This window comes from Sebastes umbrosus, chromosome 6, assembly GCF_015220745.1.
Source record: "Sebastes umbrosus isolate fSebUmb1 chromosome 6, fSebUmb1.pri, whole genome shotgun sequence".
In the NCBI taxonomy this organism is placed as follows: Eukaryota; Metazoa; Chordata; class Actinopteri; order Perciformes; family Sebastidae; genus Sebastes; species Sebastes umbrosus.
Window position 1 is genome coordinate 33755964 of NC_051274.1, and position 14080 is coordinate 33770043.

Below are 14080 nucleotides of genomic sequence, written 5' to 3' on the forward strand. Positions count from 1 at the left end.
AAAAAGGATTTGCTCAGTTAACTGCAATACGGTATGTAACTGTGGTTTCCTTCTTTATACTTTTCAAAAGGTCATGTAAAAACATGCAAGAAGTTGTAAGAACACAGATGATATAAAAGCCTCTCATGTAACGAGGCTTGTCTTCTGTCGCTGATTATCGTCTATTCCATGACCGCTGTTTGTTAAAATATGTTCAACCCAGTTTCACAAAGTTTTAACCACAGAAATGCAGCTTTTTGATGTATTAAAATGTGAATAATGTGTATAATAATAACCGTCATAATATTCAGCATTTTCCTTAAACTCATCTATTATGTATGTCTGAGGATCATCAAACTAATCATGCTTGTGTGTTTGGTTGTGTGTGTGTGTGTGTGTGTGTGTGTGTGTGTACATGTGTGTTTATGCGTGTGGATGTGTACGTTTGCATCGCTTTCCCCTCCCCGACAGTGAGCCAACAGTCCGGGATGCTTTCCAACCTAGGAACCACCATCTCCTCCCCAAACTCCGAGCCAGACAATCATGCACTTTTAGATGAGAAGGAGGACTCGTACTTCTCAGAAATCCGCAACTTCATTTCCAACAGTGAGATGAACCAGGCCTCCAGCTCCACGGATAAGAGGTAACAAGGAAAAGTTGCTCACACGGACCACATTTTGTATTACCATTTTTTGGAAAGACCTTCAGTGATTACATTTGATCCATGAGGCTAACCCTCCACTCCTCATGCCAAGCTCAGATTCTTACCCCAACCTCAACTGTAATCCTGACTCTGGAGCAAAAAAAGATAGAACATAGAACAAGAACATAGAAGACATTTTTGATACCTGACAGGTACAAACATACAAACAGTTGTGGAATTTAACTAAATAGTCTACATTTACTCAAGTACTGTATTTAAAGCTTCAGTATATTTTTGGCATCATTGGGCAAAAACTCCATAATAATCTTTCAGCATATTGTAATTCAAGTGTTCTGAGAGATCAGTAGACTTCTGCTCCTCCTCATGGCTCTGTTTTCAGGCTTTAAACAATCTAGCCCGTGACGGGAGACTTTGACCAATCACAGGTCATTTCATTGAGAGAGCGTTCCTATTGATTTCACAATGGCGGCGGCGTCACAAACTTTCTCATTTTACAGCTAAACCGTGTACTACAAGATGATTCTGAGAACATGTGAGGAGAGAAATAGACATTAACGTAACGGAATATTGATTCATATTTGATCAGTGCTGCCTCGTTTGACCGTTTGGTCGGAGATCAAAGTAAGATCAGCTCTTACTGCTTGTTTTCCTCCGGTCTGTGAAATCTTGCAGATGTCGTTAGGAGCACCGGAGGACACAGAGGAACAATTTTTTTTTTCAGGTTACCTGTTTCTTTTTTTTTAATCATATTTGTGCAAATCTCACCTACTTCAGCTTTAACTACGATTTTGAGGTACTTGTACTTAACTTGAGTATTTCCTTATTATGCAACTTCATTCTTCTACTCCACTACATCTCAGAGGGAGATATTGCACTTTTTACTCCACTACATCTATTTGAAGATATTATGTTACTAGCTACTTTGCAGATTCAGATTCTTAATCCAAAATATAAATCAACTAACGATGTATTACCAAGTTATTAAAGTAGTTAAAATGAGCTCCTCCTTTATCAGCTGCAACATTAAAGTGATGAACACATTGCATCAATAATTATATAATCCAATGATGTGATATATATTATTTTGCATAATGAGTATTTTAAGTATATTTTGATGTTTGTACTGTTACTTGTAAGAAAGTATTTTGTAAACTGTGGTGTGGCTACTTATCACACAGTTGTGCTCATAGTCTTCTTTAGCCCCTTTCTCCTCCCTGTACACAATAACATGCATGCTAGTACTTAGTGCACAGTGCCCTCTAGTGGCTTGAGTTTGTATGGCAATAGTCACCAACATCAGAGCTGTGTCCCGACTCCTTACTGCACGCTGACAGTAGTTACAGTTGGATTAACTAACAGTTCGGATTAACAGTGTATCTAACTGCAACTTTTAATTTAACACAAATAAAAGAAACAAAGCTCTTATTGCAGCTGCTTTCACCCATTTGTTTTTAACTTTTGCAGCTGTGACTGTGCGTTCAGATACTGTGCACCCATATTACCATACTATTTAATATGCAAGAAAAAGATTTAGGTTGCATCTGAAATTACATACTAACTAACTAAGCTTTTTTAGTATGTCTGAAACCTTAGTATGAAACCAATAGTATGCAAATTGCACTATTACAGTATGCAACGCTGGACACTATGGCTATATATCCCACAATGCAATGCTGTAGTGACGACAACGTTCATAACAGAAGTTGACCCACAGCTCTGTAATATCAATAACGCTTCAATTTAAGTGTAAGTTTAAGAATTCCCTTTGCTACAGGCATAATATATATTTTAAATTAATTCAGACTTTGATTCTGACAAACCATCGTTTTTGTCACATGTTTTGACATGGGTTACCATGGTTACACGTCTCCAACCGGCAAAGAGGCTCTCAGGACGTGACGACGTAAAAAAAAAAAAAGATACACACTACTGTTTATTCACACTAAAGTATGCTGAACGATAGTACACGTAATGAGCATGTAGGGCACAGTATGCGATTTCGTCCCAATACATAGTACGTCAAACGCAGTATGCCAAAAATACCATGATGTCCTACTAAATACATCCGATCGCATTTTGCAGTATGCAAGCCAGTATGCTTTTCTGGATATTCTGACCCACAATCCTCTGCACAGCGGATATAACACAGTATGAGCAAGAGGGTCAAAGTTCAGGGCGTAATGTTATGACAGTTGTATGCACACAACAGTACGTACTTTGTAAGGGCAGCTGCAGTACGAACTAAAAGTATAAAGAAAACGTATTGGAACATAGACTGTGTTGCTTCTACTTGTTTTTTGTGCATTGCATTGTGGGACAAGGGCGTGTAGATTAAGTATGCATGCTGATTTTTTTTTTTAAATAATTATTCTTTTTCCACTTTTAACACCTGCTTAGAGTTATGTGTAGGAGGGAATTTACATTTCAGCCATGTCTACAGTTTCACTAGAGCTGTCTCTGTGAAGAATGCAGTTCATACCTGCTGCTGTAGTTGGTAAATGAATCTGTTTACCAGTTACTCCAGCAGGATCGATCATCCTGTGTGTGTTTGTTCTGCTCTCTAAAAACCATAATGTGTAAAATGACTACTTCTAAACCAAACAGACACCCTGTTTTAAGTCCTGAAGTGCTTTCAGTGTTAGTAGCTCAGTTGGTGGGAAGGTTCACAAAAACTTTATTGGAAAAGAAAAGGAGGATGAAATGTTTTTTCTCTTTCAGTCAGCGGTTTGCTCTCTTTCCTCGACTCTATACTCTCAATGTGAATTCCTTTCTGGTAGTCTCACTTTCTGTCTGTCTCTTCCTCCATCATCCCCTCCTCCCTCTTGTCAACACGCATTATGGCCGGCAGACCCAGTGGCAATTTAGCCCCTCTGCCATCTGGGATCAATACTGAGTCTCATCCACAACAGGCTGGTCCTGACATTTTAATATCTGTAATTCAGACTAAGTATTACGCTTTCTGTCCACCCACCAGACAGCCCGCTGTTTATTCTCCCTCTGAGTGACTGAAGTCAAACGCCGAAACGCAAACACACGCTCACGGATGACTATCTGTAATCGCTCTTAACCGCCCTCGCAGCATAGTTTCTCCCCTTTTTTTTCAGCATCACAGCCAGTCAAAATAAAAAAAAAAATCCCTGGTAGCTCTTTGTTTTCACATGAAAACTTTGTTTGAGCAGTTTCCAAGCCGGGGGGACGTCGGCGATGCTGAGGCAGCGCTGCTGAGGCTCCGAGGGTGGGAAGGAAGGTTCAAACAAACAAGTTAGATGAACGCAGATATTTCCAGAACTGCAGCGTTGAAGGACTAAGAGGTATCTGTCTCCTCGGAGACCTCGATCCAGGTCTTATAATTAGGGCTGGAACGAGGACCGTGGCTCCAGCTCTATGGTTTGGATGAAACTATACAGTTGGAGCTGGTTCCTTGTCTGGGCTACAGCGGCTGGCAGTTTGGACCCTGAGGGGGACTCAGGTTGAGGCATTTATCTAGAGAGATCCACTGATGATGGAGCTCTTCCCCCATCCACCCGCTATATCCGTACCCCCAGCCCGCTAACACAAACACCCGACTGACGTGTTTAGACTAAATGACAAAACCCAGGGCCCCCTATGTCAGAGCTACGCTTCTTTCTCCGTACACAGGCATGGACTTTTCCCCCCGCCAACCAGCTCTGCAATTTGATTATGGTGATATTTAATCTAGATTGAAAGAGGAGAACTTTCTTTCCCCCCCCCCCAAAGTCCCCCTACCCGCATTTACCCACCCACTGTGTGTGACCCAATCCTGTCCCTGTGCAGCCCTTCCCAGAGGTAATCCTGTCTGAGTTGATAAATGTCCACTGTGTGGCAAAAAAATGGAGGGGGTAAATTTGCCGTCCCAGAGGAAATGATATCATGAGCCATGACATCGTGGTCTGGGGGTGATGGAGGGGGGGGGGGGGGGGGGGGGGGGGGGGGGGGGGGGGTTAGGGTGCTGGCTGGAAAATGTACAGATGGCAGCTCATAATGGCGGTGTGCTGATAGCCTGTTTGCAGATCAGCCATCGTCTTCCCTCAGTCACACAGAGTGCGCTTCCACCGTTACAGGGTGTAGTAGAGGACCCGGTCTGAAGCGGGCCATCTCCTGCTCCGTGTCTGAGGAGGGAGCGGGCCAATTAATCATGCGCTGGGTCGTTTGAAAAGCGCTCCGGGGCCGACTGTCAGCACCCGTGTTGTTTGTGTGGACGCTGGAGTTGGACTGTGCACGCTGTCAACAGATTATTTATGTTTCGCTCTCTGCTGGTGATGAGTCATGTCTTTTAGATGGTCAGGAAACGCAGCTCTAGACTGGACAGAGAACAAACTAAAAGAACTGGGTACTGACAATTTGTAAAATAAAATATAAACTTCAGTAGAACCAGAGATATGCTCCCTTTTAGTTCCTCTATGCATCTTTCTCTGAAAACCTCTGGTTACGACACATGACTCAGATTTATTGCGTCTTTTCCCTCCGGCCCTCCCTGATTGGCGAGGTAGACCGCTCACACTCATATCCACATTTTCCAGAAGCTAAAGGCTGGCCCACACTAAAATATGTTTCAGATCTCAAAGGCAGGGTTGACGATGTTCTCCAGTAGACACTGTTTGTTATATTGGTTGAAATGGTCTTTACACCTGACAGCGATCCATTAAGAACCGTCATCTGTAGCTGCTATAATCCTGTAAAAACATCTACCAATCACTGCCCCGCGGTCCGCTTGGAAAGAACCAATCAGATGCCTCCCTGCCTCCCTGCTCGTACTCTACCCTTGGCGTGCACCAGCCTGAACTCGAAGCGCGTCGCCGTCGCACGTTTCCTGGAGAATGGAAGAGAAAAGTCAGCCCTGCAGTAGCACTGCCGCGGTTACTGGTCATGAGGTAGCGTTGTTGAGTTGAGGTCCTCTCTCCGCTCTGTGTCTGTGAAGTAGTTACGATGCGGCGGTGCTCGTGCATGTGTGTGTGTGGGGGGGGGGCGTTGCCTTGGAAGGAGCCCCGGGGGGAGGGGAAGGGGGTTTAGACGGAGCTCCTGAGGCGATGCTACTTTCAAATTATGCTAGCTTTCCAACATCGTTGACCCTACCTTTAACAGATGTTGAAAATGTGAGAGACCCCCCACAACATGTGATGTTAAATTTAACAGTTTTCTTCCAATAGAGTGTGCAGAGCAACGATTTGGCCCAAACAGCACAACCACACACTAACAGATTCATTCACGAACAACAACAGTCCCGACTGAAAATTCACAAATAAAAATAAAAATAGTGGATGAAGTCATGAAGATAAATAAACACTTGTGTTGTTGCCACCAATCAACAAGTTGGTCCTCCATCTCTGAGCTCCATCTTACTACGACTTCATGCTTCACGTTTAGCGTTAGCTCATGCATTAGTTGCGGTTGCCATGGAGATGGTGGTTGTCGTTATATCATTCTTTCCCACGTGACCGCGTCATCGGCTGTCCTCGGGGTTCCCCACACACAACAGGATATCCCACCGTAAACGTTGAACATGTTTAGTATTTATAATTTTAAATGGGACTATCGAGCTGATAGGGGGAAGTAAAAAAATACACTTAAGATACCTCACACCACAGGAACATCTGGTAAGATCATCTTTATCAACATCAAAACATCGGTGCCTTGCTGACGATTGTTGAGAGGAATGGGGCCAAAAATCAGCTTGATTCTCGTGTAATGTGTGCCCTGCTAAAGAGAGCTGGCTAAAAGCTGCTATTAAGAGAGAGAAACAACTTCAGACAGTTTATGTTTCATATTTGAAATTTGTTTTCATGCAGCGCCACAGACTGGATAAACATAACTTCACATGAGCTCTAAATGTCTGCTTCTTATTCTGAAAGGTCACTAATACAGAAGGAAAAACATCCCTAACACTTCCTCTCTACTTTGACCTTTGACCCCTTCTACAGATCAGACCAGGCTGAGGAGGAGCGCCCACCCAGCCACAGTTTGTCCAACTCCAAGCTAGGCATCCAGGGGTTGGAGGAGGAGGAGGAGGAAGTGGAGGGTGACGACGAGGAGGAGGAGGAAGGCAGCCTGACGGAGAAGTCTCACGACGAGGCGCCCGAGTCCCCGTCTCCCGTCACAACGGGAGCGTATGAGGAGGACGAGGACGAGGACGAGACGGAGACGGCTCCATTAGCTATGAGCTATGAACACACTCGCAGGTATTCCTTTTGTTAACTGTACAGAAAACCACACGAGTCAGTGTTCATGGACACTCCCAACAACAAACCTTTAAACAGAACCGGCCCGCGATACCTTCTTTCATCATAACTAAAGCCAGTACTAAACACTAGACAGAAGTAAAACATGGAATGACCTCAAAAAAGACTTTCAGCCTCAGCTCCTACTCTTCTTTTCCTTTTCCCCAATTTATTCCCTCTACCTGTCCTTTTATTAATCGTACCTATCCTGTTCTCTTCTCTTCATGTTTCCTTTCACTTCAACTTCGTCCTTTCGTTTTCCTCCCCCTCTCCATCGCATTAACTCTCCATCTATCCCTTCCCTTACGTCTATATTTACATCCATCCGTCCATCCATACTGCCCTATTTCTGCCATCCATCCATCCATCCCTCCATCCCTCGGTGTGCAGGTGTATAGAGGAGGGCTCTCTCTTGGACCTGGAGGGTCTGCCCAGCTTTCCCAAGAGCCTGGAGGGGTTACGTAAAGCAGCCAGTGACGAGCAACCCTTCGATGTTAAAGACATATTTAACACTTCACTAGAGTCGGAGGCATTGAAAGAGACATTGTACAGGCAGGCTAAAACCCAGGTATGTGACTGTCCACTGAAAGAGGGAGGGACAGGAAAGACATGTTGTTCTGATAAGACAGGAGGAAGGAGAGAATGCATCATGTGGCTACAGAGATAAAGGTTGAGATGGATCCTTTGAAAAGAAAAGGTTGTTAATTCAGTTAACTGTACCTAAAAGTGCCTCTTGTCCTGCCTGGCTACGTCTTTTCCTCTCACTTAACCTACTAAAATCTTACCTGTTAACTTACCTTGACTGCTCTGATCTTTTCTGCCTACATTTAATACACTACTCGGCTACTTGCGCCCCCATATCAAGTGTCTGTCAGGTTAGGATTGCTACTGGTTGCATGGCAACTAGTGGCAATTCGTGAGGGCCACAGGAATCATGTTCTAATGCTAGTGCCGTTTGCTAAAGTTAGTGGACAACTTGGCAATTTAATGTGGAAGTAAGATGGAAAATATGTTTTGTTTCATGTGTGCACTTTTCCTGTACGGCAGTCATAACATATGCTGGCTCTTAAATGGGCACTTGGTCACCAAAACTTTTAGAACCTCGGGTATAGTACGCCTCAGAAAATAAAATGTCATAGTATAGTGTGTCACACAAACTGTCGTAAAAAAATATCATTGTATAGTATGCTTTAAATGTTTTTAAAAAATGCCATAGTATAATGTGACAGAAACTGTCGTAAAGATATAACAATGTAAAGTACGTTATAAAAAAAGTCATAGCATAGTATGCAATAAAAAAGTTATTAATAGTCATAGTATAGTTTCCCATAATTAAAAAAAAAATCTCATAGTTGAGAATGCAATACAAAAATCATTAAAAAAAGTCTTATTATAGTATGCCATAAAAATCATAAAAAAATAGCATAGTATTGCATGTCATAAAAGAATATCATAAAAGATGTCATAGTACAGTATGCAATAAAAAACACTTATAGTATAGTATGTCTTAAAGAAAATCATAAAAAATGGCACAGTATACAGTAGTATGCCATAAAAAAAATGATATAGAATAGTATGGCACAAAAAGTAAAAAATGTCATAGTATAGCACGTCATAAAATAATATCATAAAAAATGTTTATAGTACAGTATGCCATAAAAAAGTGTCAAAAATGTTATGAAAAGTCATATTATAGTATACCATAAAAAATGTGATAAAAAATGTCATAGTACAGTTTGCAATAAAAAATCATAAAAAATGTCTTAGTATATAGCATGGCATAAAAGAATATCATACAAAAAATGTCTTAGTACAGTATACAATAAAAAGTATAAAAAAATGTCATAAAATATGAAAGAAAATGTCATAGTATATTATGCCATTAAAAAAAATATCAAACAATATCATAGATATAGATAGTATTCCATAAAAAGTCATAAAAAAGTCATATTACAGTTTGTCCTAAAAATGTCATATAAAAATGTCATAGTATAATATGTGACAGAAACTGTCGTAAAGATATAACAATGTAAAGTACGTTATAAAAAAAGTCATAGCATAGTATGCAATAAAAAAGTTATTAAAAGTCATGGTATAGTTTCCCATAATTAAAAAAAAAAAAAAAATGTCATAGTTGAGAATGCAATAAAAAAAATAATAAAAAAACGTCTTATTATAGTATGCCATATAAAATCATGCAAAATAGCATAGTATAGTAAAGTCATAAAAAAGTCATATTACAGTTTGTCCTAAAAATGTCATTAAAAAAATCATAGTATACTGGTAGTATGCCACAGAAAATGTCATATAAAAATGTCATAGTATAATATGCCATAAAAATGTCATAGAAATGTCATTTTCACGAAGACAATGTTACAGAAAATGAGTGTTGTAAAATATTGAGTTTCCTCTCGTTAAACGTCCCTGTCTTCTCCCGCAGGCTTATGCAATGATGCTGTCTCTCTCGGAGAACAACCCTTTGCACGCGCCCTCCCAGAACTCTCTGGACACTTGGCTGAGCATGGGAGGTGGACCGTCTGAGACGAGCAGCTTTCACCCGCTCAACCACATCTAGACCAGAGAGAAACAGACAGACAGAGAGAGAGAGGGAGAGAGAGAGGGAGAGGGAGAGAGAGGAAGTGGGAGGAAGAGTAGGAGGAACATTAGTTTCACAAAATGGATAGAAACAAAGAGACGGAGTGGACATGGGTAGTGAGAAATGTGGAGGCCGGAGAAGAATTCAGTGTCACATACATTCAAGATAGAAAGAATATGTTTGTGTGGAGATGTGTGTTCATTTGTGTGTGTGTGTGTGTGTGTGTGAGTGAGTGAGTGAGTGAGTGATTGAGTGAGTGAGTGAGTGAGATAGGAGGGAGAGATTGTCCCTTGGTGAGGTGTCTCGCAAGACTCTGTCAAAAAGAAAGCACTGCTAAGCTCCTGTTGATGTGAAGGACATGATGAATGCTTCTCAACAGCATTGAAACTCTGCATCACTCTGATCCTCCCCAAGTCCACAAGGCTCACTCCAGCACCACAGAGACCCGACGTAAGGCTCTCATAAAGACACTTAATGACTAGTACGTCTCTAAAGTCTGTGTACACCGCCTACTTCAAGCACTGCAGCATCAGCACTGCATTAGCACTGCATGTCCATATGGTGGTGTGTTTCACCAGGAACATAGTGGGCGCGTGCACTATTGTCTCCAGGTCCCCCCCACCCCCCACCAATCACAGGCAATTCATTTACTGATCTTGTTTCAGTTATAAAACTGCAGAATCAACAATAGCACCACACTAAATGTTACTTGAGGAAATGACTGTTCCAGTAGACTGTTGATTTTTTGAATGATTACATGGAGAACGATGTTCAAATGTGCACAGCAACTGGTGATTTTTGATGAGCTATCTGGGACACTAGCCGTTGTAATTGGCTGCCCAATTTGATCATGCTGAAAAATGAATTTAAAAATCATACTCAAAAAAAATGAGGAACGTCTTTCTCTGCTTGTTTTGTTTCATCGTCATTTGTTAATTTTATTTACTTTCTCTCCTCTTAGATACCACAGTATTGTTTTGTCGTAGGCACCACAGTGCTAAATTGTTAATATAATTATTTTAGAGAAGGACCAAAATTGTATGATATTGTCATATGATGTACAAAATAACCTAGATGTTCATAGCAAGAGTGGTATGTGCCAAATAACCCATAGAAAATGTTTTGTTCTCTGACAATCATTTCATTTCCAAGGGGCTTGCATTTGCTGTCATAGTTTTTTTTTTTTTCCTTATTATTACGCTCTTATATATTTGATTTCAGAAGTGTGTGTGTATGTATTTATTTTTGGTTGTTTTTGTCATGACTGGAGGAGTTGAAAATGAAGACGTCATTTCATCCCTCTTTTCTTGATACTGAAGGAATGAACGCCTATCAGAACGTGAGGAGAGATTCAGAATCTCTGGTTTTGATGCGTTAGTGTGCCAAAATGGAAAGAACCCATGAAATTAATTGTTTTTATTTATAGTGAAAGATAGCTGTAGTTAGCTTTAGATCCTATTTGGCAATGTAACGTCCTGCAGTGTTTAGTTTTTCTTTTCTTTCTTATTTTCAGTTCAACCATTTTTACCCAGTATGCTGAATGTGTCTTGTTCAATTGGTTCAAGTATTATAGACGGGGGGGAGGGAGGGGGACAGACTTGGACAACTTTCACTATGAATGTCAGAAAAGGGCATTACGTTGTCACATTATTGAATCTACCACATCAAGTTCCCCTCTGCTTTTCATTTGATACATGTAAACAATGAATATTCTTTTTAAAAATTAGTTATCCTATACTACATGGTCCAACATCTGCATGAACATCTGGTCTTCGCCGCACTGGAGCGACAGAATCGCCGGTCATGCAAGAATGAAGGCAAGGACTCATGAAACCAAAACAAAACAAAAACAAAAAGTGTAAACTAAACCACAGATAGTGTTAAAATGGACATCATAATTATGCTGGTTGGTCCTTCCAACACATGCAAAAAACAATGTGTTGTTAATTCTGGATAGGGAGTTTAACTTTATATTCCCTTCTTCTGAGATCATACTAAAAACTCATTCCATGTGGTCTACAAGGTAGCGGTGCCACGGAGGGCATGAGTCATGTGTACTGTAGATAAGTGTAGATAGCTGCAGGAGCAGGGGGGGCGAGCATTGTTGATCATTGTTGCCTTGGTCCTCCCTGCATACTTACTGGGACTCTCAGAACTAGGCCTGATGCTGTATTTTCAAACTAGTACTTAAACCATGTGGGTCCAAGCCATACATTGATCAGGCTTAGGTCTCTAGAACGTAGAACACGGATACATTTTCAGATTAGTTTCAGTAGATGAGCAACTTCGAGCTCCACACAGAGAGAGATAAGATAAATCTGAAACAGAAAGCACTGTAATTTTTATTCACGACAGCAGGTGACGGCGGTGTGATGCTGATGAGGACTGCTGCATCATCTCATTTTTTCTAAAGACAGAAGTCTTTTTTTTAATAATTCTACTGAATGAGATTTCATTCACAGTAAACACATTGTTTTCCCAAGTCGTGGTTATAAAATGTAAAGGCTTGGGTTGCGAAGTTTTTAGGTTGACTATATGTAGTAATTCATGTCATGGACTACTGTAATAAGTACGCGCTGTGTAAAGCAAAGGAATTGAAGGCATTGAAGTATTCCATTTTGCCAACTTCAGAAAGTATTCTGGCAGATGGTCGCTGAAATATGTTTCAGCATAATAGAACATGGTTGCTGTTTTTCCCCCCACTGTTACAGGAGAAAGTAAAAAAAATATACATATTGTTTCTTTTTAACTGTATAGTATTTTAAAGAATGAAAAACAATGGTGCATTTGTCTGAAGAAAAAAAAATCATTGAAAAATATGGGTTTAAATGGATGGTGCTTGTTTTGTTTGAATCTGAGTTGTATATCGCCTCTGTTATGTTTATTGAAAACAAACAAACAAAAAAAAGATATTGTGCATGACGTGTTTAGCGGTCATAATGATGTCCATTTGTGAAATGTGTATCAAATCAAAAAATGAGAAAAAAAAAATGAAAGAAAAAAATAAATCCGTAGATGCACTTATTGTACATGTGGTTAGTTTGGTAGGTTTGACTTCAAGTTCTTGACTGCCTTACAGATGTTTGGGCAGGTGGCTCTGAAAGACATTAGAAAAGACTTGTGGGAGAAGACATAATGAAAAACAATAAAGGATTGTAGAATAATATTGAACAATTCTGAAAATTGCAGTTCTTTTGATGCTTGTGATTATTGAAGATGTACTTTAGAGAAATTTCATTGAAAAGATATGACTCTGATGTTAATTCTGTAGAATAGCAATGTATACCAAATGTAATCTTTCCAATGCTATGAAGAATTTATACATGAAATTGATATGCAATAAAACCTGTGTGCTTTTTAAATGACATGTCCGCTGTGTATTTGTGAGCTGTCAGCGTCTGTCAGGTTAGGAACGACAACTTTTAGAAAGCTGCTGGTTGCATAGCAACTAGTGGCACCTTATGAATGTTACGGGAATTGTTCATCAACGCATCAATAGTATAGTATGCCATTAAAAAAAATGTCATGGTATAGTATGTCATAATAAAGTCATAAAAAATGCCATACTAAACCACAAAAATGACATTAAAAAGAATTGTATTCAAATTTTAGTATAGTAGCCTATGCCATAAAAAATGTCTCATTAAAAAGTGATAAAAAATGCCATTGTTTTAAAATCATAGTTTAGTATGCCATAAAAACATCATTAAAAAATCATTGTATTAAAATCATAGTATAGTATACCATAAAAATATCATTAAAGAATATCATAGTATAGTATGCCATTAAAAATATCATTAAAAAAATATCATAGTATAATATGCCATTAAAACGTAATAGTATGGCATAAAAAATGTCATAGTATAGTTTGCCATAAAAATGTCATTAAAAAAAGTAATATAAAATGTCATAGTATAGTATGTCACAAAAGATATCATGCTATAGTATGCCACGAAAAACTAATTGTATAGTATGCCATAAAGAAATCATATAAAATGTCATTTAAAAGTAATGAAAAGCCATTGTATTGAAATTATAGTATAGTATGGCATGGCAAAAAAATATCATAGATTAGTATGTCATAAAAATATCATTAAAAATATCATAGTATAGTATGTCATAAAAATATAATTAAAAAATATCATAGTATAGTATGTCATAAAAATATCATGAAAAAAACATCATACTATAGTATATCCGTCATGTTTGATAAATGTTGCTGGACTTTTTTCTTTTTTTTATTGCAGCTTGCAACTTTTATTATGTAGCTGCTACTGTTCCCTGTCACCTGTTCTTGTACACACAGGTCTTTTCTTTGCGGTGTAAGGTGTGTGTAAGTGCATTAGGTGGAAGTCTTTGGAGAACCAGGGTCGGTACGCACATTTCTACGCAGAACGTGATGTATGACGTCACCGCGTCGCCGGCTGCACCGAACGTCCCAATCAGTTAGTGATGTGTTGGGCACGAACGAGTCGGCTCTTTCAACCGGCTCTTCTAAATGAACGATAAGAGCCGGCTCCCGTCCGAGAGCCGTTTTTTTCTTTTTTTCAGACGAAGGTCTCTACATGAATCAATGCTGATCCCCCTCCGAGCGCGGCCGCAGGG

At 39.7% G+C, this 14080-nt stretch overlaps 1 protein-coding gene across 9 annotated transcripts in view; it reads left to right on the plus strand.

Annotated features, from left to right (window-relative positions):
- prdm16 (PR domain containing 16) overlaps window positions 1-12837 on the plus strand; it is a 337870-nt gene extending 325033 nt beyond the window's left edge. For 7 of the 9 annotated variants that reach the window (XM_037772558.1, XM_037772553.1, XM_037772555.1 and 4 more), the window contains 3 exons: window positions 451-622; window positions 6583-6840; window positions 7270-8377. In XM_037772558.1, coding sequence (XP_037628486.1) covers window positions 451-622; window positions 6583-6840; window positions 7270-7546 — 707 coding nt within the window. In that variant the 3' untranslated portion in view covers window positions 7547-8377. Of the gene's footprint in view, window positions 1-450; window positions 623-6582; window positions 6841-7269; window positions 8379-9319 lie in introns of those variants that run through there. The other 2 variants (XM_037772560.1, XM_037772554.1) reach the window with 2 other exon arrangements.
- Window positions 12838-14080: the final 1243 nt, after the last annotated feature.